Below are 22,060 nucleotides of genomic sequence, written 5' to 3' on the forward strand. Positions count from 1 at the left end.
TGTTTCCCTTGCCTGGTCAGACATGGGACTTGAAAATATGCTGCTCAGACCAACGTCATAGAGCGTACTGCCTATGTTTTCTTCTAGAAGTCTCATGGTTTCAGGTCTTACATTCAAGTTTTTAATCCATTTTGAGTTTATTTTTGTGCATGGTGTAAGGGAATGGTCTACTTTCATTCTTTTGCATATGGCTGTCCAGTTTTCCCAACACCATTTATTGAAGAGACTCTCCTTTCTCCATCTAAAAGTACACCTAAAGGTACTGGAAAAAGAACAACAAACAAAGCCCAAAATCAGCAAAAGGAAGGAAATAATAAAAATCAGACCAGAAATAAACAAAATAGAGACTAAAAAACACGATAGAAAAAATTAATGAAACCAAGAGCTGGTTCTTTGAAAAGATAAACAGAAAAAACAGTGGAGCAAAATGGCGGGGTGAGCTGACCCGGGATTCTCTCCCCTCCAAAATACAACAAAAGATTGGAAGAACTGAATTTCAGAGAATAAACATAATGCCAGCTCGTTAGAGACCTACAATACCAAGAAGGCGGAGATCATAAACCTTGCTTACAGCCTTGGAGGCGCTGGAACGGTAGAGAGAACATCGCTCCCTCCCCTAGAGTCTGCGATCGCTGAGGCGCGGTCAGGAGGGAGCGGGGGAGGAGCCGCGCCACCAGGGGATCATCCAGGACGCCTGCCGCTGATTCAGTGGAAACCTGCTGACGGGGGGAAAGCTTCCATCCGCAGGGACCCCATAAATCAAGGGCCTTGGGAGACCAGAGAACAGAACTGATCTGAACCCAGACTGGCACGTGTGAGTAACAGCTCCTCCCCCCCCAACAAAGCCAGTGGGTGCAGCCATCTTGCCCCAAGGCGAGAGCGCATAACACGTGGCTCTTGACCCCCATCTAGTGGCGACAGGCTGTAACTGCAACTGAATTCTACCACCATGCGAAAAAACTGCTCCTCTACCATCCAGCAATTTATAAAAGCCCCAGACCAGAAGGAAAACAATAAAAACATAGAATTAAGTCCTGAGGACTTGGAATTAGGTAAACTAAGTGATAATGAGTTCAGAGCAGCTATAATCAAAAAACTCAATGAGGTAGACAGAAAATAGAGAAACAAGCCGAGTTCTGGAGTTACTTCACAAAAGAGATTTAAATCATAAAGAAGAATCAAACAGAATTACTTGAGATGAAAAACACAATGGACCAGATAAAACAGAATACGGATTCCCTGAATGCCCGTGTAGACAACATAGAGGAGCAAATCAGCATAATCGAGGACAGACAGGCTGAATGGCACCAGACAGAGGAAGAAAGAGAACTAAGAATTTAAAAAAATGAGGAAAATCTCCGAGAGATAATGGATTCAATGAGGAGTAAGAACATAAGGATCGTAGGAATTCCCGAGAATATGGAAAAGGAAAATGGAGCAGAAAGTGTGTTTAACGAAATTATTGAAGAGAACTTCCCAAATCTAGGGATCAATGGAGAAATGTGTGTAGAGGAGGGTTTTAGATCTCCTAGATTTGTCAATGTAAAAAGACCTACTGCAAGGCACATAGTAGTAAAGTTGGCAAAAAGGAAAGATAAGGAAAGAATACTCAGGGAAGTAAGAAAAAAAAAAGAGAATAACCTATAAAGGAGCCCCTATCAGACTGTCAGCGGATTTCTCTACAGAAACCCTACAAGCTAGGAGAGAATGGAGTGACATATTCAAAGCTTTAAAGGATAAAAATCTTCAGCCAAGAATACCCTATCCATCAAGATTTTCCTTCAGATATGAGGGAGAAATTAAATCTTTTCCAGACAAATGAAAGTTAAGGGAATTTGTAACTAAAAGCCCTCCATTACAAGAAATCCTCAAGAAGGCTCTCATACCTGAAAAAAGAAAAAAGAGAGAAAGGGGACACAAGCCACAGACTAGGGAGACCGATGGATAGAACCAGAACAGGATAGCAAATATTCAATTATAGCATTAGGGTAAAGGTAAGGAAACTACCAAAACAAGGACGATCTTAGCACTCTAACTAAAAATTAATAAGACGAGTTGGAATAAAAAATGAAAATAATTATTTAGGAGGGGAAGAGCAAAAGGTCTAAATCAGTAGTGGTCAAGTAAGTAAGAGACCACCAGAGAATAGACTATATTATACACGAGATTCTAAATACAAACTTCAAGGTAGACACTAAAATAAAGTACAGAACAGAGTCACAAATCATAGATAAGGAAAAATCTAAGAAACCCAGCATAAGAAATTGCAGTATTAAATGGGTAGTGTAAAGCAAACAGGAAAAGAAACGCAGGAAAACAAGATAATGAGCAACAGATTAACAGCACTAAGTCCACATGCATCAATAATCACTCTCAAGGTGAACGGATTGAACTCTCCAATAAAAAGACAGAGTGGCAAAATGGATTAAAGAACACGATCCAACAATTTGTTGCCTCCAGGAAACACACCTCAGCCCCAAGGACAAACACACACTCAGGGTGAAGGGGTGGAAGACAATACTTCAAGCAAATAGCAAGGAAAAAAAGGCAGGTGTTGCAATTCTCATATCAGACCAAGTGGATTTCAAAATAAGACAGGTAAAGAGAGACACAGAGGGACAATATATAATGATCAAAGGGACACTTCATCAAGAAGAAATAACGCTTATAAATATCTATGCACCCAACACAGGAGCACCAAGATTCATAAAGCAACTATTAACAGACCTAAAGGAAGATGTTAAAAACAACACAATAATAGTAGGGGACCTCAACACCCCACTCACATCAATGGACAGATCATCCAGACAGAAAATCAACAGGGAAATAGTGGAGCTAAATGAAAATCTAAAACAATTGGACTTAATAGACATATATAGATCACTCCACCCTGAAAGAGCTGAATACACATTCTTCTCAAGTGCACATGGAACATTCTCTAGGATAGACCATATGTTGGGAAACAAGGCAAGCCTCTACAAATTTAAAAAAATTGAAATAATAACAAGCATCTTCTCAGATCATAGTGCTATAAGGCTAGAAATTAATTACAAGAAAAAAGCTGAGAAGTGCACAAAGATGTGGAGACTAAGCAACACACTCCTAAACAAGCAATAGATCATTGAAGAAATTAAAGAAGAAATAAAAAAATACTTGGAAACAAATGAAAATGATAGCATGCCATATCAACTCATATGTAAAAGCTGTATTAAGAGGAAAATTCATCGCAATACAGGCACATCTTAACAAACAAGAAAAACCCCAAATAAGCAACCTTAAAGCACACCTAACTGAACTAGAGAAAAAAGAACAAATGAAGCCCAAAGTCAGCAGAAGGAGAGAAATAATAAAAATCAGAGCAGAAATAAATACCATTGAAACGAAAAAGGCAGTAGAAAGGATCAATGAGACAACAAGCTGGTTTTTTGAGAAGATAAACAAAATTGACAAACCACTAGCCAGACTTACAAAGAAAAAAAGGGAGAAAGCTCAAATAAACAAAATCAGAAATGAGCGAGGAGAAATAACAACAGACTCTGCAGAAATACAACAGATTATAAGAGAATACTACAAAAAACTATATGCCAACAGAATGGATAACCTAGAGGAAATGGATAAATTCTTGGACTCCTACAATGTCCCAAAGCTCACTCAAGAAGAGGCAGACAATTTGAACAGACCAGTCACAAGGAAAGAGATTGAAACAGCAATCAAAAACATCCCAAAGAATAAAATCCCAGGACCAGATGGCTTTCCTGAGGAATTCTACCAAACTTTCAGAGAGGATTTAATACCTATCCTTTTCGAGCTATTCCAAAAAATTAGGGAAGATGGAACACTTCCTAACACATTCTATGAGGCCAACATCACGCTGACACCAAAACCTGACAAGGACACCACGAAAAAAGAGAACTACAGACCAATATCACTGATGAACATAGATGCAAAAATTCTAAACAAAATTTTGGCAACCAGAATTCAGCAATTCATCAAAGAATCATACATCAGGATCAGGTGGGATTCATACCAGGGACACAGGGATGGTTCAACATCCACAAATCAATCAAAGTGATACACCACGTCAAACTGAGGAATAAAAACCACATGATCATCTCAATAGATGCAGAGAAGGCATTTGACAAGATCCAACAGCCATTTATGATAAAAACTCTGAACAAAATGGGCATAGAAGGAAACTACCTCAACATAATAAAGGCCATATACGACAAACCCATAGCCAACATCATACTCAATGGGCAAAAACTGAACGCCATCCCCCTGAAAACAGGAACGAGACAAGGATGCCCTCTATCACCACTCTTATTTAACATAGTACTGGAGGTCCTGGCCAGAGCAATCAGGCAAGAAAAAGGAATAAAAGGAATCCAAATAGGGAGGGAAGAAGTGAAACTCTCGCTGTTTGCAGATGACATGATCTTATATATAGAAAACCCCAAAGAATCCATTGGAAAACTGTTAGAAGTAATCAACAACTACAGCAAAGTTGCAGGGTATAAAATCAATTTGCATAAATCAGTAGCATTTCTATACTCCAGTAATGAACCAACAGAAAAAGAACTCAAGAATACAATACCATTCACAATCGCAACAAAAAGAATAAAATACCTTGGGGTAAATTTAACTAAGGAAGTGAAGGACCTAGATAATGAAAATTACAAGGCCTTTCTGAGAGAATTGGATGACGACATAAGGAGATGGAAAGACATTCCATGTACATGGATTGGAAGAATAAACATAGTTAAAATGTCCGTTCTACCTAAAGCAATCTACAGATTCAACGCCATCCCAATCAGAATCCCCATGACATTCTTTACAGAATTAGAACAAAGAATCCTAAAATTCATATGGGGCAACAAAAGACCCCGAATTGCTAAAGCAATCCTGAGAAAAAAGAACAAAACGGGAGGCATCACAATCCCTGACTTCAAAACATACTACAAAGCTACAGTAATCAAAACAGCATGGTACTGGTACAAAAACAGGTGCACAGATCAATGGAACAGAATTGAAAGCCCAGAAATAAAACCACACATCTATCGACAGCTTATCTTTGACAAAGGAGCTGAGGGCATACAATGGAGAAAAGAAAGTCTTTTCAACAAATGGTGCTGGGAAAACTGGAAAGCCACATGTAAAAGAATGAAAATTGACCATTCTTTTTCACCATTCACCAAAATAAACTCAAAATGGATCAAAGACCTAAAGGTGAGACCTGAAACCATAAGGCTTCTGGAAGAAAACGTAGGCAGTACACTCTTTGACATCAGTATTAAAAGGATCTTTTTGGACACCATGCCTTCTCAAAGAAGGGAAACAATAGAAAGAATAAACAAATGGGACTTCATCAGATTAAAGAGCTTCTTCAAGGCAAATGAAAACAGGATTGAAACAAAAAAACATCCCACTAACTGGGAAAAAATATTTGCAAGTCATATATCTGACAAAGGCTTAATATCCATAATATATAAAGAACTCTCACAACTCAACCACAAAACATCAAACAACCCAATCAAAAAATGGGCTGGAGACATGAACAGACATTTCTCCAAAGAAGATATACTGATGGCCAATAGGCACATGAAAAGATGCTCATCATCGCTGATCATCAGGGAAATGCAAATCAAAACTACACTAAGATATCACCTTACACCAGTTAGAATGACAAAAATATCTAAAACTAATAGCAACAAATGTTGGAGAGGTTGAGGAGAAAAAGGAACCCTCATACACTGCTGGTGGGAATGCAAACTGGTGCAGCCACTATGGAAAACAGTATGGAGATTCCTCAAAAAACTAAAAATAGAACTACCATATGATCCAGCCATCCCACTACTGGGTATTTATCCAAAGAGCCTGAAGTCAGCAATCCCAAAAGTCCTGTGCACCCCAGTGTTTATTGCAGCACTGTTTACAATAGCCAAGACGTGGAAGCAACCTAAGTGTCCAGCAACAGACGAATGGATAAAGAAGATGTGGTACATATATACAATGGAATACTACTCAGCTGCAAAACAGAACAAAATCATTCCATTTGCAATAACATGGATGGACCTTGAGAGAATTATGTTAAGTGAAATAAGCCAGCGAGAGAAGGATAATCTGTGTATGACTCCACTCACATAAGGAATTTAAAATTATGGACTAAGAACAGTTTAGTGGCTACCAGGGGAAAGGTGGGGTGGGGGGTGGGCACAAAGGGTGAAGTGGTGCACCTACAACATGACTGACAAACATTAATGTACAACTGAAATTTCACAAGATTGTAACCTATCAATAACTCAATAAAAAAATAAATAAAAAGAAAAAAAAGAAAAGATAAACAAAATTGACAAACCCTTAGCTAGACTCACCAAGAAAAAAAGAAAGAAGTCTCAAATAAATAAAATCAGAAATGAAAGAGGAGAGATTACAATGGACACCTCAGAAATACAAAAGATAATAAGAGAATACTGTGAAAAGCTATAGGCCAACAAATTGGATAATCTAGAAGAAATGGATAAATTCTTAGAAACATACAACCTTCCAAAACTGGACCAAGAAGATGTAGAAAATTTGAATAGACCGATCACCAGTAAGGAGATCAAAACAGCCGTTAAAAACCTCCCAAAAAATAAAAGTCCAGGACCAGATGGCTTCCCTGGTGAATTCTACCAAACATTCAAAGAAGACTTAGTACCTATCCTTCTCAAACTCTTCCAAAAAATTGAAGAGGAGGGGAGGCTTCCTAACTCCTTCTATGAAGCAAACATTGTCCTCATAACAAAACCAGACAAGGACAACACAAAAGAAGAAAATTACAGGCCAATATCACTGATGAACATTGATGCAAAAATCTTCAACAAAATACTAGCAAATCGAATACAACAATACATTAAAAAGATCATACATCATGATCAAGTGGGTTTCATTCCGGGGATGCAGGGATGGTTCAACATCCGCAAATCAATCAATGTGATACACCACATTAACAAAATGAAGAATAAAAATCACATGATCATCTCAATAGACGCAGAGAAAGCATTTGACAAGATACAGCATCCATTTATGATAAAAACTCTAAATAAAATGGGTATAGAAGGAAAATACCTCAACATAATGAACTGCAATTTAGAATTCCTGAATTTCTCCCCTCCATTCAGTAATTTTCCACATGAAATAAAACATTGCATTTAAAAGAGGGCTTCAAAGATGTTAGAGAGATTCAACGAGAGACAATTTACAGATCAAAATCGGCCTGTAGGGACACAAAAATCTGTACACGAATGTTTATAGCGACTTTCCAAAAACCAGAAACAACTCAAGCAGATGGATAAGCAAACCATGAGCCATTCACACTGTGGAATACTACTCAGCAATAAAAAGGGTGAGCTGCTGACACACACAGCATCATGGATGAATCTCAAGTGCAGTAAGCTGAGTGAAAGAAGCCAGATCCAAAAAGCTACCCACGGTATGCCTCCATTTATGTGACGTTCTGGAAACAGACTAGTAGATGCAGGGGCCTAAGGGTGGGGACAGGCTTGTTTACAAAGTGGCATGGGGACATTTTGGGATGGTGGAACTGTTCTATATATTGATTGTAGTGGTTGTTGTACGACCAGATACATTTATCAAAGCTCTTAGAACAGGATACTGAAAAGGATGAAATTTACTGTATGTAAAATATCCCTTAATTTTTCAAAATTTTGAAAAGAGAAAAAATAGCCTGTAGCTATGCTCCTGGGAGGCACTGTGGTAAAAATAGGTGACAGCTAGACATTCTGGGTTTTAAACTTGACCTTGCCACTTACTGTATTTAGCTTCTCTGTGCCTCATTTTCCTCATTTTCAAATGGGGATAATTAAAGTTTCTACCTCATGGGATTGTTGTAACAAAGGAATTAGTACATTTAAACTATTTAGAAAATTACCTTTTGTTCCATACTTTGCACCATTGTCCAATTTATCCACAGGATAAATTCCTAGAAATGTAAATGCTGGGTGAGAGAAAATTGCGCCAATTTATATTCCCTCAAGAAACTCCCAAGAAAACTGTGCCAATTTATATCCCCTCAAACAGAGCATATGAGTTCCTGGTCCCCTGCGCTCTACCCAAATTGCCTAGTGCTAAACTTTTCATCTTTTCGAATTTGAAAGGTCAAGAATGATATCTCATTGTTCCTTTCACTTGTATTTCTTTGAAGACTAATGAGGGTGAGCATCTTTTCATGTATTTATTGGTCGTAGCTATTTATTTGTATGTGAATTGCCTGTTCATAACCTTTTTATTAGAATGTTGATAGTTTTATTATTAATTTGTAGGTTTGTTATGAATTAGGTTTAATAATAATAAACATTCGTTCTGTACTAGGTGCGAGACGTTGTAAGTACTGGAAAATGTTCACATTTAATCTGGCATATAAATGATAAAACATCGTCCTCTGTTTCTTTCACTTTTCTTTTGACTTCGCTCCAATATTTTGCAAAAGAAGTGTACATTCCAAAGTTCCTTTGTGATTTCTACCTTTTGGGGGTCATGTTTACGGAGCCCTTCCCTTTTGAGTAATCGTAATCTTTTCATACAACTCTTAGTTTGACGTTTCCATGTTTCTCATTTATTTGGAAGTTCTTTATGGCAATGCTCATTGTCCGGAATTATTCTAAAATAGTAAATGTTTTGTAATTCCAAAATGAAAAAGAAAGTGTCTGATGGCATTTTCAGCAAGAGACTTCAGCGTTAGTATGTTGCTCAAGAAGATGAGAGTCAGAAGTGAGAAGTAAGAAGGTAGCAGATAAGGCGGCTCACAGCTTATGAAATGTGGACACCTAGGTGGCCGTGGAGACTTCCCCCATGAAACGACTCTGGGTGACTGTTTAATCTAATACTGTCACCGCTCTTCTTGTCATCTTCCCTTTCTGTCTGCAGCCCCTTCTCCTAGGAAGTGTCCACTCTCTCTCTTTCCTCTCTGCCCGCCTAAGCCCAAGCTTCAAATCCACGCTCAAAACAAAGCTGATGTTTTCACACAGAACTTCTTCCAACTCTAAAATTTCCTTCATAGCTTAATGAAATCAGACTCTGTAGTCCAAGTACCCCTCCAAAAGCTTGGCTCTTTGCTTCATCCCCATTCAAAAATAACAATTTGGGAGAAATCAAATACAAAACGGAGGTGTAAGACATCTCCTATGACCTCACATTTTTAAGGTTATTTTTTCTTGCCAACTGATCCTGCCTTCATGCTAATGCCCCTTTTTGAATCCTTAAAAGTACTCAGTTGTGCCATCAAAGGCCAAAAGGAAAATAAACTCTGTTTCTCAGGCAATGGGAGGTGATAAAGGACCCCAGCATTTTGAAAACAGTTTTTGATTAAGGGGAAAGAACCAATTTTAGTCGCCAGTTATTTCTCCAAGGAAAAAAAAAATGGCTAGATGTCTTTGTACAAAGAAAGGCAAAGTTTTTCATTTTTTTGTCTCAGAATCTCCCTTTAAGAAGTTTCTATAAGAAAGGAAAGTAAACATTGCATAATGATATAAGATGTCTCAAAATGAGGGAGAAAGTTTGTAGTTATGAATCCAAATATCAACACCAAAATTTCTTTGTCTTCTGATTATCATTTAAATTCCTAAGCATGATGTAATTATGCAAGACTTTTTAAAACTATGTGGCTATATATGTATATGTGTACAGACACACGTATGTACAAGTATGTGTCATTACAGATATGTGTCATTATAATATATAACATTTCCATGTATATCTGGAAACCGCATAGTATTTATCAAAGCAAATCACATATTTTGGAAGGACAAGTTGACTAGAAACACAAATCAGTAGATGAATTCTCCTCCCCTAGAGAAATCTGATAATTTTAAGGTCCCGAGCATAAATGCTTCTAACTTTTTCCAGCAGGCACAATACCAAGGTGGTGTCTCAAAAGACAAACATACTTTGGTGGTAGATAACTGTTTTCTTGGCCTCTGAATAACTGTGGCCACATTCTCATGAAGAAAATTGTGGCCTATTGTGCCAGTTATTTTATTTTTCCAGAGTAGGAAAATTCCCACCCTAAGGCGCAGGAGTTAGAGTTCCTAAAGGAAAAGCCCTCTTGCTTATGACCATCTGGAGGATGTGTCTCAATTTCTCGTCTATAATGACAATCTAGTCATGATGCAGCCTCTATATTACTTTCTAGAATTTTCTAGAATCTGGAGTCTGTGTGTGTGTGTTTCTCTCTCAACACTTTACAAGTGCATGTGCAAAACTCCAGCAAAATTTAACTGTAGTTTGCATTAGCCTGTCTTAATAATTGTCTCATTTCGTTCTCTTTCTCATCTCTAGTGCATTTCCTTGTTATTACTCATCCTCCTGTTTCACAGGCATTTATAAAGTCCCTGACCTGTATCTGGCACTCTGGATGAAAAGATTATTTTTTTCTTCCTTTATTCCAACCCATACCATTCCATGAAGTATTTGTGATACACAAACCTGAAGAAAGATTCCTGCCCTCGAAGGGCTTACAGTCCTATTTTCTTTGCCGCTTCCAGAAAGTCAATTATGAAAATTCATCAGTTATCTATAAAATGTCTAATCTTGGTATGTAAACATTTCACCTTATTTGGAGCCCAAAACAAAGCACATATTTCTCTTGCATCAGTTTTCATAACAGAACTCTCCTGTCTGGAGTCATGTTAACAGATGTGGATCAGGCCGAGGGCCACCTGAGCTACACTTGTCTAAATATTGGAGCTCGTGGTTACACAGGAAGAACAGAGTTCATGGGTCTTCGCATCACTAACTCTTTTTCCTCTGCCCTAGAAAAAGTGCACTGTATGCTGGAAGAGATGAATGTGACAGAAAAAATAAATATGAAAATTGTTGAAAGAGTTGAAATTCTGATAGAATTTTTAAAGTTGGTAGACTTAGAAACTTTGGCTTCTGGCTTCAAAGACTGAAACCCTTGGAAATAACTATTTTATTTCATGAGCCATAGTTGGGCAAATTGTAGCCCTTTTCTTAGTGTGTTCTTTAATCTCACAAACACAGCGCTCCTTAGATGACCTTCATTTGACTTATTTAAACATTAGCATAGACATCTTTTTAAGTGTGGAGCTTTGGAGCCCAATTCTGAGCATATTATCTGAATCTGATTCTGTATCAATAAAGCAGGAGACGTTTTGACTGTGGTTTTTAAGCCTGAAGATTTTTTAGTCCATTTTTTTTTAAAACAAACATTTTTAACAAGAATTATTGTGTCTTAGGTTGGGTTCTTCCAGGGCAGACGTTAAGACAAGGATTAGAAAAGAAGAAATTTACTTGAGAAGTGGTCCAAAGAAACGTTGCTAAGGGAGTAGGCAAGAGAGACATGCAAAGGAAGGATGCAATAAAAGATGATTGTCCAACAGGTTGACACTATGAGTAACTATAGCTGGGGAAATCTGGGAGTCAGGGAAGAACATGCCTCAGTTATCCTACTTGAGGGGTAAGGAAGCTGTGCTGGCTATCATGCCTAGTTATCATCCATTCCCATCCATCATCTGTTCCCATCCATCATCCATCATTGGCTGAGGGCTATGCCCAGGTCACTTCTGGCCCTCCAAGGAGGATCATAGCTTCTTACGGTCTGACACTGTTCCTATGGATGGGAAAGGTGAGTGCCAAGGGACTGTGGCTAAAAATCATTTTCCTGTGCGAACTCCATGATACCTTAAATTCCTTGATCGGTTTTCCATATGGCGTGGCCAAATCAGTTCCCCCGCTTTTATTTTTTCATTTTCACTTCCATTCTACTGGAATTAACCCATTATAGTTTCAACTGTTGTAAGTTTTCTTCTGTGGCCATTATTTCTACCAAGTTCAGTTTACTCACATCTACATCTAAATTTTACTCTACAGATTTAGCCATTGTCATTTTTATTTTTGTTTGATTGCATCCACCAAGAATAACCATTATCCATTAGAATAAGGAAAACAGAGTTTTACCTATAAAGTAGCTAATCACTGAGATCACTGTGAGTATTACTCCTCAAAAAGTCTAAGATTGCTCTACTGCCCAGGACTGCTGTAACCCAGCTTCACCTCCTCCTAGTTGTATGAACTTTAGTGAATTTATAGGTTAGCATCTTCATGCCTCAATTTACTCCTCTGCGAAATTGTGCTACTAGTAGAGACTTCCTAAATTCCTGTTAAGAATCAATTAAGGTTAATCACTTAGAAGAATTCCTGGCCTAGAGTAAGTATTCAATATGTGCTATTTATTATTATCATTGTTGTTGTATTGAAGATCATTATAATGATATGTCAGTTATTTCACATACTACTGATCACTTTGCCAAAAGTATACTCACCATCAAGGCTATTTGTAAACAGCAAATAGTTGTATCCCAAATGACAGTCAAAATGTCCCACTTTGCCTCATAGGGTTGTTGCTGGTAGAGAAATAATAAAACAGTACGTGCCAGGAGCCTGGTACACAGTAGGCACTAAGCGCATGCTCTTTCCATTTTGCTTCCTATAAGATGTTTGCCTTGAGTCTGGAGGATAGGAGAAATGGTGTTATGATGAGTTTCTTACACATTTCTAGAAAGCTGGCCTTCCTTCGTTCAGAAGGTTTGAGATCTATTGATTTATGTGCCATCTTGAGTTAGTATAGTGAAGTTCCAATATCTTTCCAAAATGTCTTAAGAAAGGTGCGATTTGCTATTCTTGTTTTTGTGACTCACCCTGCAATCGGCATTTCAGGTTGCTCTCTGTGCTATTTATGATTATGAGCTTAGATTGTTTCTATAAAATCGTGCATGTGTTTTGCGTTTTTGTCTTTTTTAGATTTAATTGTGGGTGCGTTCGGAACAGGAAAAGTAGCTGTTTACAGGTATGTGGTTGGTGGTATGCAAATGTTCTTCTAATTGTTTCAAATGCTTTTCCTTTTTGCTATTGTTAGTTCTGCCTTAAAGAGTGTATCCTAGCTATTTATTTTGGGGAACATTTAGATACTCCTTTTAAAGTTTGGAGGAATTTTTGCTCTCAAGTTTTTTTCTTTCTATCATCCCTCCGTCTTTTTATTCTCATACCTCATGACCAAACTTCCAGCCCCTATTAACATAATGTTAAATAAGATATGAATCTTGGCAAAACTTATAAAATTATGCACTTTTTAGATGTTACTATATTTGAATTCATCTCCTTGCTTTGGAAATGCATTAAAATGTGCTTATGGAGAAGGGGTGTGGGGTAGGAGAATGTTACTACTTCCCTGGCCTCTATAATCAAGCGTGGACACTAAGTCAGAGAATGGAACATGCCAGGAATGGGTAACCTCCCAAAGCAAGTGTTGAACCGCAGTTCAAAGGTGACGGGTCTGGATTCAAGAACCTGGCCATTCCACACACTCAGTAATTTGTAATCTTGGGCAAGTTCCTATAAATTTCTGAGCCTCAGATTTTTCATCTGTAAAATGAGGATAATAATACTTACTTTATAAGGTTATTTTTTAAAGGATTAAGTGAGAATTTGTATGTAAAGTACACTGAACAGCAAGTAACTGGTAGACCGTTGATGCTAAAAAATTTTAGATTCTTCTTTCTTCGTACAAAAAGTTTTATAGGAATGCAAGACACTAGGTCAGGATATCAAAACAAAAGGCAGAGATCTAGCTTACCTCCCAGAGAGATTCTAAAGTTAGATTTCCTCAAAGAGGTAACATTTTCTTCTTCATCAGTCCTAAGACATACTCAGAGGCATATAAACCACACTGTTTTGTACCAGCCACTCTCCAGGTTATAGAGAATCAGATGATTGAAACTGTCAAAGCATCTGAAGGATGGGGCTGTGTTTGTGGTGGCCATGAAGATGCACCATTGAGAGATGATGGAGTGAAACTGACTCACAGTCCAGCTGCTACACTCTGAACCCACCACCACGTTGGCCCCAAGGCCATGTTTTCCTTGAGCTGCTCCCAGCCAATACCTGGACACAACAGGGTTACATATAAAGGGCCATTTCCATGAGACCTGGAGTTCCTTTAATTGGCTCAAGGACTCCCCAGTGCCCTGGCTGGAGCTTCCTTCTCAGTCCTCTTTCCTTCCCTCACTCCTTCATGGGAGGGATCACACCTGCAACACAGTCTGCCAACTGGCTCTTCCCTCCCTCTCTTTTTCGTTCAGAGGTGTTTGCCCTAATAACTTTCTTGCATGGCTAATCTCGTCTTCTGGTTTGCTTTGCCAAGGACTGGAGCTAACACAATCTTGAAAACAAAATTAGGCAACGGAGTACAGATAACTGGCATAATAGAGTTTAGAGAAATTCCCAGTGGGCCCCATTGTGGTCATCATGAAATTGTTTCAAGTAGTGCCCTAAACAACATGCTGTCCCAGGGCACAGCCTCCCTCCTGTCAGAGAAAAACTTGTACCACGCAGCATCATAGCCTGTGGCATCTGGAGACTTGGCTCCCAGCTGTCATAGCTGGAAACCCAGCTTTAAAAATTGCCCTGCTCCCTTTCCCTGCGACTTACTTTCTGGTCCGGTTATCCTCACCTGGGTGGTTGGAATTGAGTTTAGGCCACATTAGTCCCTTTCCTCAAACTTGGCTGCACATTCGGATCACCTGGTGGGGTTGGTGAACATTCCAGTGCCTGGCCCTCACCCACAGAGCCCATGATTCAATCCATCTGTGGCAGGACCTTGGCGTAGTACCTGTCTTAAAGCTCCCTAGGTGTCTTTATTGTGCAGTTAAGGTTGAGAACCACTCTCTGTGCAAAGTATAGATGATTCTGTCAACCTACCCTCACGTATTTAGCTAACTCTGCAAAGCTTGGCTAGAAAAGTATCAATCAAAATAAAAGATCATCAGCCAATAAGGTGAGAAAATTCGCAAAACTAAAGTACTTACAGACACAAGTGACTGTACGATGATGTATTTCCTCAAATACAAATGTAGATATACTAGTGGATCCCAGAGCAGCATCTCCCAGCAATGTCGCCAAATTACCATGAGCCCACTCCGTCGACAACACAGGTTTGTGAAGGTGGCTTTGCTTGACGGGCCCACAGCATCCTTTATTTGTACTCATGAGCTGCCAGATGTGTCTTGAGGGAATTGGTTGAGTCTGGTGCCCACCTGTTCACGCGGTAAGGAACATTCTTGGCACAAAGGCTGGGAATGTTGGCAGTGGCGTCTAGAAGTGGAGCGGGCTTCTGCCTGTTGCTCATGGGGCTCATTAAAACCCCGTGTTTTCTCCCTGCAGAGCAAGACCAGTTGTGACTGTGGATGCCCAGCTTCTGCTGCACCCGATGATTATCAACCTTGAAAATAAAACTTGCCAGATTCCAGAGGCTACGACATCTGTGGCCTGGTGAGTTCGTCTGGTGCTTCCCAAACTCTGATGTGGATTCAGACCACCTGGGGATCTTGTGAAAATGCTGGGTCTGTAAGTCTGGGGTGGGCCCTGAGACTCTGCATTTTTAGAAAAAAGCTCCAAGAGGATACTGATGCTGCAGGTCTGTGCACCAAATTTGAGTAGCAAGGAGTTAGTCTTTCAAAAAAAAGGAAAGTATCTACGACTTGATGCCAATCTTTTGCTGTCAACTTATCACATGAAGGCTACTTCTGCAATCTGTAGGCTCCAGGTGAGATAAGAAGCATAAAGAACATTTGGGAAAATTCCCAATGAAATAAGTCTTGGAGATCTCTTTTAGATTCTTGACATGCTAAAATAAACATTAATCAAACTGAAGATGTAATAAAATACCTTGACTTTTGCATTTGCATATGCTGATGGATACCACTTTGGGGCATATATTGTCCTTCTTTTTCAATAGTCAAGCTTGTATTAAATGACTCGGTTTCCTGTGTTGAAAACAGATGTCAGTTTTCTAACTTAGTGTGTACAATTAGGCAGAAGGTAGACATTATAAAGATAGAAATTTTTGTGTCCTAAACTGTAGTTTTGTGGCCATGATCTCATCATCAGGAATGGCGTAGAATTATGGTTCCTTTGCCCGGGCCGTAGGAGAACATGACTTAGACAGCTGCTGAAAGCATGCCTTCCGAATCTCGCCCTTCGTCCAAAGGGACGATGAATTAGAACTTGATTGTAACACAGCTCAGGAAGTTGCCACTTTACTTCTCAATATGTGGGTCCTCAAGGGTCAGAAGTCTGTCATATTGGGTAATGCAGTGGGGGATGTCCTCTGAAAAGTAAACAATTACTTGGAGTGTTTGAGATTTGCCCTCATTTTCCAGAAGACGTGGTCTAACTCGGACAGTATGTTCGCTTCCTGAGAATGTCAGAATGCAGAACAAACCAGTCCTCACCCAAAGAAGTTATTTCCAGCCATTTTCAGTGTGTTGTTGACGGCCTTTTGACAGGAGTTCATACCAGAGTCAAAGCCTTTGAGGGTAGAGGGTGGGGGGTGAGGAGGACCCTGGAAAATTCTTTGAAAAACATTCTTTACTGGGAGCTCCCTCTTCAAGAGCTGTCCTCTCCTTAACCAGCTTTTTTTTTTTTTTTTTTTTGAGGAAGATTGGCCCTGAGCTAACTACTGCCAATCCTCCTCTTTTTACTGAGGAAGACTGGCCCTGAGCTAACATCCATGCCCATCTTCCTCTACTTTATACGTGGGATGCCTACCACAGCATGGCTTTGCCAAGCAATGTCGTGTCCACACCCGGGATCCAAACCGGCGAACCCTGGGCAGCCAAAGCAGAACGTGCACACTTAACCACTGTGCTACCAGGCCGGCCCCAAAATTTAAGTGTTTTTAACAGATTATGAGACCTGGTTTTATGGAAAGAATGTTATTTTTTACAAGAAAATGTCTTTCTTTTCATGAACCTTTTTCTTGTTGCATTAAATCATATTATTAAGATAAAATGCAATTCGTTATATGGGCACATGTATATGTCTTCACAATTATTTATTTAATTCTATTGCATACATTTTCTGAAAGATGTTTCATTTTTACATGCAAAAATTTTGAATGGGCGGCTCAGACTATTAGAAGATGGTAAGTTGACAGCTGGCTCAATATAGAATATGTTTCTCTGATACTTTTTAAATTTATTCTCCGAATTTAGCTTAGCTTTTCCAAAATGATTGAAAGGCAATTGTTGATCTTCTCACGGTAATTTTTGTCTGTGTTTGATATAGCCTTGTATTGTACATCTGAAAACTATTAAGTAGACTCTAGGAAATAGTTCTTCACTTCCACTGGTGTGAATTTCTGTATCTTTCAAATAACTGTGCAGTTTTATAAATTATCTGCTACTGGCATTTCTAAATTAGGAAAAGAAATATAAAGCCAGCCCAGTAAATGTTAATATAATTTTTATTGAGTAATTAGAAAAGAACTATTCAGTTAAAAATTTTCATTTTATAATTGTAGAAGTCCGTAACTATCCACTTTTCAAATCTGAAAAAAAACTTTTCAGATATGCCTAACTTTAGGTAAAATCTGGTGTTTGCTGTCATTGAAATAGAATTGAATTGGTTCGATTGAGAAATGAGTTGCTTGGTGCCTTTAAATCCTGTTTCACATTTATCTCATTCTTTCTCTGTCATGCCTGGCTATGAGCACCGTCGCATCACAGAATCATTGATCCAGCATTCTTGCATTGGGGCGGGACTCGCGTTAGAGAATTTGCAGTGTATGGTCCTGCTTTCTGACATAGCAGAAGCACCACAGACAATTTCATTTAGAATTTATGTGAGGAGGGATCTGGGTTGGTTTAATGTTTGTTTGTTCCACTCAGACGTATTCATATTGATGACAACCATAAACTCTAGTTTGAAATTTTCATTCTAATTTAGTAATAGTTCACAGCTTTCCCTGATAACTCAAGTGGACTTCATAATTAGGCGTAGACCTGTAAGTGAACGAATTCTCTGATATATAAAACACATGATGCATATGCGTGTGTGTGTATGTTTACATTACGTTATGTTATATGTTCTTCTAAATTCAAAATGAATATCTCAGTCCACTACTATAAAATTTCTAGGTCTTCTTTTTAGATCAGAACAAGGCACCTGGAAAGGTGTAATTTGGCAATTCTTTCCTGCTAAAGACATCTATAAACTGGCAGGTTTAGGCTGGCGTGCTCTTATCAACAATTCAGTAAGTCGTAGCGGTTATATTGAACTTGTATGAAAAACATAAAGTTATCCAGTTAGTGATAACAGAAAGGGGAAACTGAGAAAGAAAAACAGAATAACACTGACATATAATTCATAAATCAAGAGTAACCCTTTAGCCGATAATGTCATTTTTCAATCAAATGCCTTCTCACAAAGAGGAAATAATGTTCTCATTCACGGCTTCAATTTATTTCTTTTTCAAAATTTTTATTTCTTTTAAAGTATGTTAAGCAAAATACCATATCTGAAATTATTTTAATTTACATATGTTGATAATTTCATTACCAGTAGGAATTTATCTTATAAAAGCTAATGACCTTTGTCTATAATTTTAACGCATGACCAAGTACGTCCAAAAAGGTTGGACACAGAAAAAAATTCCAAGTTTGAAGACGAGACTGCTACAAAATTGAAAGATGTGATTAACTATTCGTCTCTCTTGAATAATTCTGGTTGAAGTAGAAGTGGGCTGGAATTTGTGATCTCTCTGGGGAGGTGGTACAAACACTTGCAATAGCAGAGACATATCAGGAAACTTTTGGCTTAATGGCATGTGGCAAATTATTTATCCTGAAGGGAGACATTGACTGAGGTCACGGTAGGTGGATGAATCCCAGATGTGACACATTTTCCTGATGCTTGACACAGGAAGCTGACGCATAATTAAAGCATGATTAGGGATTACTTACTCTTTTGAATTCTGCAGAAATATTCAAATCATGCTATAGTATTTTATAGTAAAAATGTTCAGAGTGTCATTAAATCATACGTAAGTATTTTCTTATATTTTTACTTTCATAGAAATGTGAAAAAGCCGCATTTCTAATGCTGGCTGTTGGGGTTTGACATTTTTCAGGAGGGAGGTGAGCACATTCAGACAAGTCAGGCAGAGACAACTGGCCATTTCTCATTCCCTCCACGGGCACAGAACGGGCTCGAGTGTAGATGGTCGGACAGCCATGGCAGACATCACATCTCCCTTGATGAGTCTGGGGCATGTTCAGAGCAAAACTATAGTGTCTCTCGTGCACATCTGCCCTCTTTTTATTGTCTTATACGCCATATCACTCTGCCTACCTGGCCTGAGACAGCCACTCTGAGCTCCTTATATTCTCTCTCCCTTCTCTCTTCTAGTGTTTCTGCCTCAAATTGTACCCCACCCCCACCAAGTTACCCCTGAGTTCCCATCTCCTTCCAAGCAGAGTGGGGTTTCGGGTTAATCATACTCTTGTGCTCCATGCCTCTTTGGATTAAATCCGAATTCTTTAACATGACTTTCAAAGCCCTATTCACTACCCATCTATCAGCCAGCCTCGCCCCCTCTCTCGTCCCCATCTTCCTCCAATGCACCGACCACAGCGAATTTCTTCAGGTTCCTCAAGTGGGGTCACGTTCTTGCTGATCTCTAGGCTGTATCACTAGCTGTTCTCCTGCTGTCCTGCCTATTTCTTCACTCCCTGGCAGATGGAAAATATTCATACGTATTTATTGAATCAAGACAGCAAGTAATTGATTAGTTAGTCCACTGATTAAATGAGTTGACCTCTAGTAATATTTGCTATTTAATAATGTCACCTGTCTTAACTGCATTAGTGTTGTGGCCAACTGGAGAGAGAGAGAGAGAGAGATAAGTAAATATATTTTTGATAAATATATATAAATAAACCTATATATGTAAATTTCTTGAGTTAGTTGTGTGTGTGTGTAATAAGAGAAGTGTAGAGGGAAAATGATGTATTCATTTTATCTGAGGTGAAGTAAAAGATTTCTACTTAGATTCAAAACTTTATTAACCAATATATTATTGACTATTATTTTCCATAGCTTTTCTTTAAGAGTATGTGCATCTGCGGCAGGCCAGAGCATTTCAAACACAATAGGTGAGCGTGTTTGCATTTTTACACTCCTATAATGGACTAAGAAAAGTTAGCAGTAAGCATTTCTCTGCACAGAAATTTCTCTGCCCCATTTATAAAACTTTTAAAGAGCCCCTTATTAGTACCAAGATTCTGTCGTATATATAGAAATGTCTACATAAATATTACTTGAATAATTGGTATTAATAGTATCTGTAAAAATAGACACAATTATGGGAAGAAATGATGATTTGTGTAAAACCATTACAGAACAGCTTTTTTCACTTGGGGAATATTTTGTAAAATTTTTTTCAGCTCGTCTATTGTTTTTGATCTCAACTGTTAAAAAAATGTTTTCTGAATAAGCAAGTTGAAATAGGAATTTGTGTCTCTGATAAAGCACTGCATTCACTGAATGCCTTTGCTTTCCTGATCGTATTTACTTGGTTTTTGTCCTTTAGGCCTGACTGTTGAGGTGCAATTAGATTCCCTGAAACAAAAAGGAGCCGTTAAACGCACGCTCTTCCTTGCTAATCATCAGCCACATCTCGTCTTCCCTCTCGTGATAAAGCGGCAGAACTCCTTCCAATGCCGGGATTTTGTTGTCTACCTTCGAGTAAGTGTTCCAGAATCACCCTTCTGGCCTCTAACAATCAATTCCAAATTCCAACCCTTTTACTCCATTTAACCGTCATAGTCATCCAAATGGATCCACATCTATTTTCATCTTATAGGAGGAAAGCTTAAGGCTGCATACTCCCCTCTGGAGCCTTACTTCAGCTACCCTAATGATGTATTGCTGTTAATTCCTGAGGATTCTTTTTGTTTCGCACACAATCTTGATAATAGCACTAACTCAGGTGGTTTTCATTTCTAACTGCTGCCCCCCCCAAAAAAAACATAAAAGTTAAACAATTTATTTGAATTTTTATTCTTCATGAGTAGGTTTGGCCAGATTTTATCAATGCATTTTAGAGCCAAGTCAAGAAAGCATTTAGGCACTCAAAGCCTTTATTAAAAGTAATTCCTAATTATATTTTTAAAGCAATGCCTTTTTACCATAACTCCAAAATCTACCATGAAATAAGAAAGCCAAAATATTTATAGCACAACTATTCTGCCTTCTCAGCAGTTGTGAGGTTAACACGCATTCTCATTGCATCTCCTCATTGAAGAGACTTAGTGAGGAGAAACCGGATGAAGGCAAAGTCCAGAAACACGCTCTAGAAGGAAGTGCTGGGCTCGTGACCTTTGCGTCTGTAACCACGACTGATACACAACTGAAGGGTAGCATGTCCACTACATGGTCCAAGATGTTCTTTTGTGCTCAAAGCTTGCTGCTGATGCTCCCCCTTCACCCCTGGGGAAAATCTGTTTCTTTTTCTGAGAGAACTTCAAATATGCTGAAGGTATTTTGGAGTTCCTGCAAGTGAGGGCAAAAGGGATGTACCATGGAATATTACTCAGCCATGAAAAATATGCAATCATCCCATTTGTGACAACATGGATAGACCTTGACAGTATGATGCTAAGCAAAATAAGTCAGACAGAGAAAGACCAGTACTGTATGATTTCACACATATGTGAAAGATAAACAAACAAACAAACACATAGATGCAGAGGACAGACTGGTGTTTACCAGAGAGGAAGGCGATGGAGCAGGGTGAAAGTGTAAAGGGGCACATATGTATGGTGACTGACAAATGGAAGCTAGGCTTTTGGTAATGAACACGGTACAGTCTAGACAGAAGCTGAAATATAATGATATTCCCCTGAAATGTACACAGCGTTATGAAGTAGTGTGGCCTCAGTAAAATAAAAAAATTAAAAGAGGTGATAAGAGAAGAGAACCAAGATGTGTGGGCTGGCCCGGTGGCACAGCAGTTAAGTGCACACCTTCTGCTTCGGTGGCCTGGGGTTGGCTGGTTCGGATCCCCGGTGCGGACATGGCACCGCTTGGCAAGCCATACTGTGGTAGGCGTCCCACATATAAAGTGGAGGAAGATGGGCACGGATGTTAGCTCAGGGCCAGCCTTCCTCAGCAAAAAGAGGAAAATTGGTGGCAGTTAGCTCAA

The 22,060-nt window shown here is 38.8% G+C and overlaps 1 protein-coding gene across 1 annotated transcript in view; it reads left to right on the forward strand.

The window, feature by feature from the left end:
- The window catches only part of ITGA8 (integrin subunit alpha 8), a 165,374-nt gene that overhangs the window by 81,672 nt on the left and 61,642 nt on the right, over positions 1–22,060 (forward strand). Inside the window, exons 14-17 of the mRNA XM_070601080.1 lie at positions 12,820–12,865; positions 15,238–15,345; positions 19,954–20,009; positions 20,447–20,601. Coding sequence (XP_070457181.1) covers positions 12,820–12,865; positions 15,238–15,345; positions 19,954–20,009; positions 20,447–20,601 — 365 coding nt within the window. The remainder of the gene's footprint in view (positions 1–12,819; positions 12,866–15,237; positions 15,346–19,953; positions 20,010–20,446; positions 20,602–22,060) is intronic.

The sequence above is a fragment of the Equus przewalskii genome, chromosome 30 (assembly GCF_037783145.1).
Source record: "Equus przewalskii isolate Varuska chromosome 30, EquPr2, whole genome shotgun sequence".
In the NCBI taxonomy this organism is placed as follows: domain Eukaryota; kingdom Metazoa; phylum Chordata; class Mammalia; order Perissodactyla; family Equidae; genus Equus; species Equus przewalskii.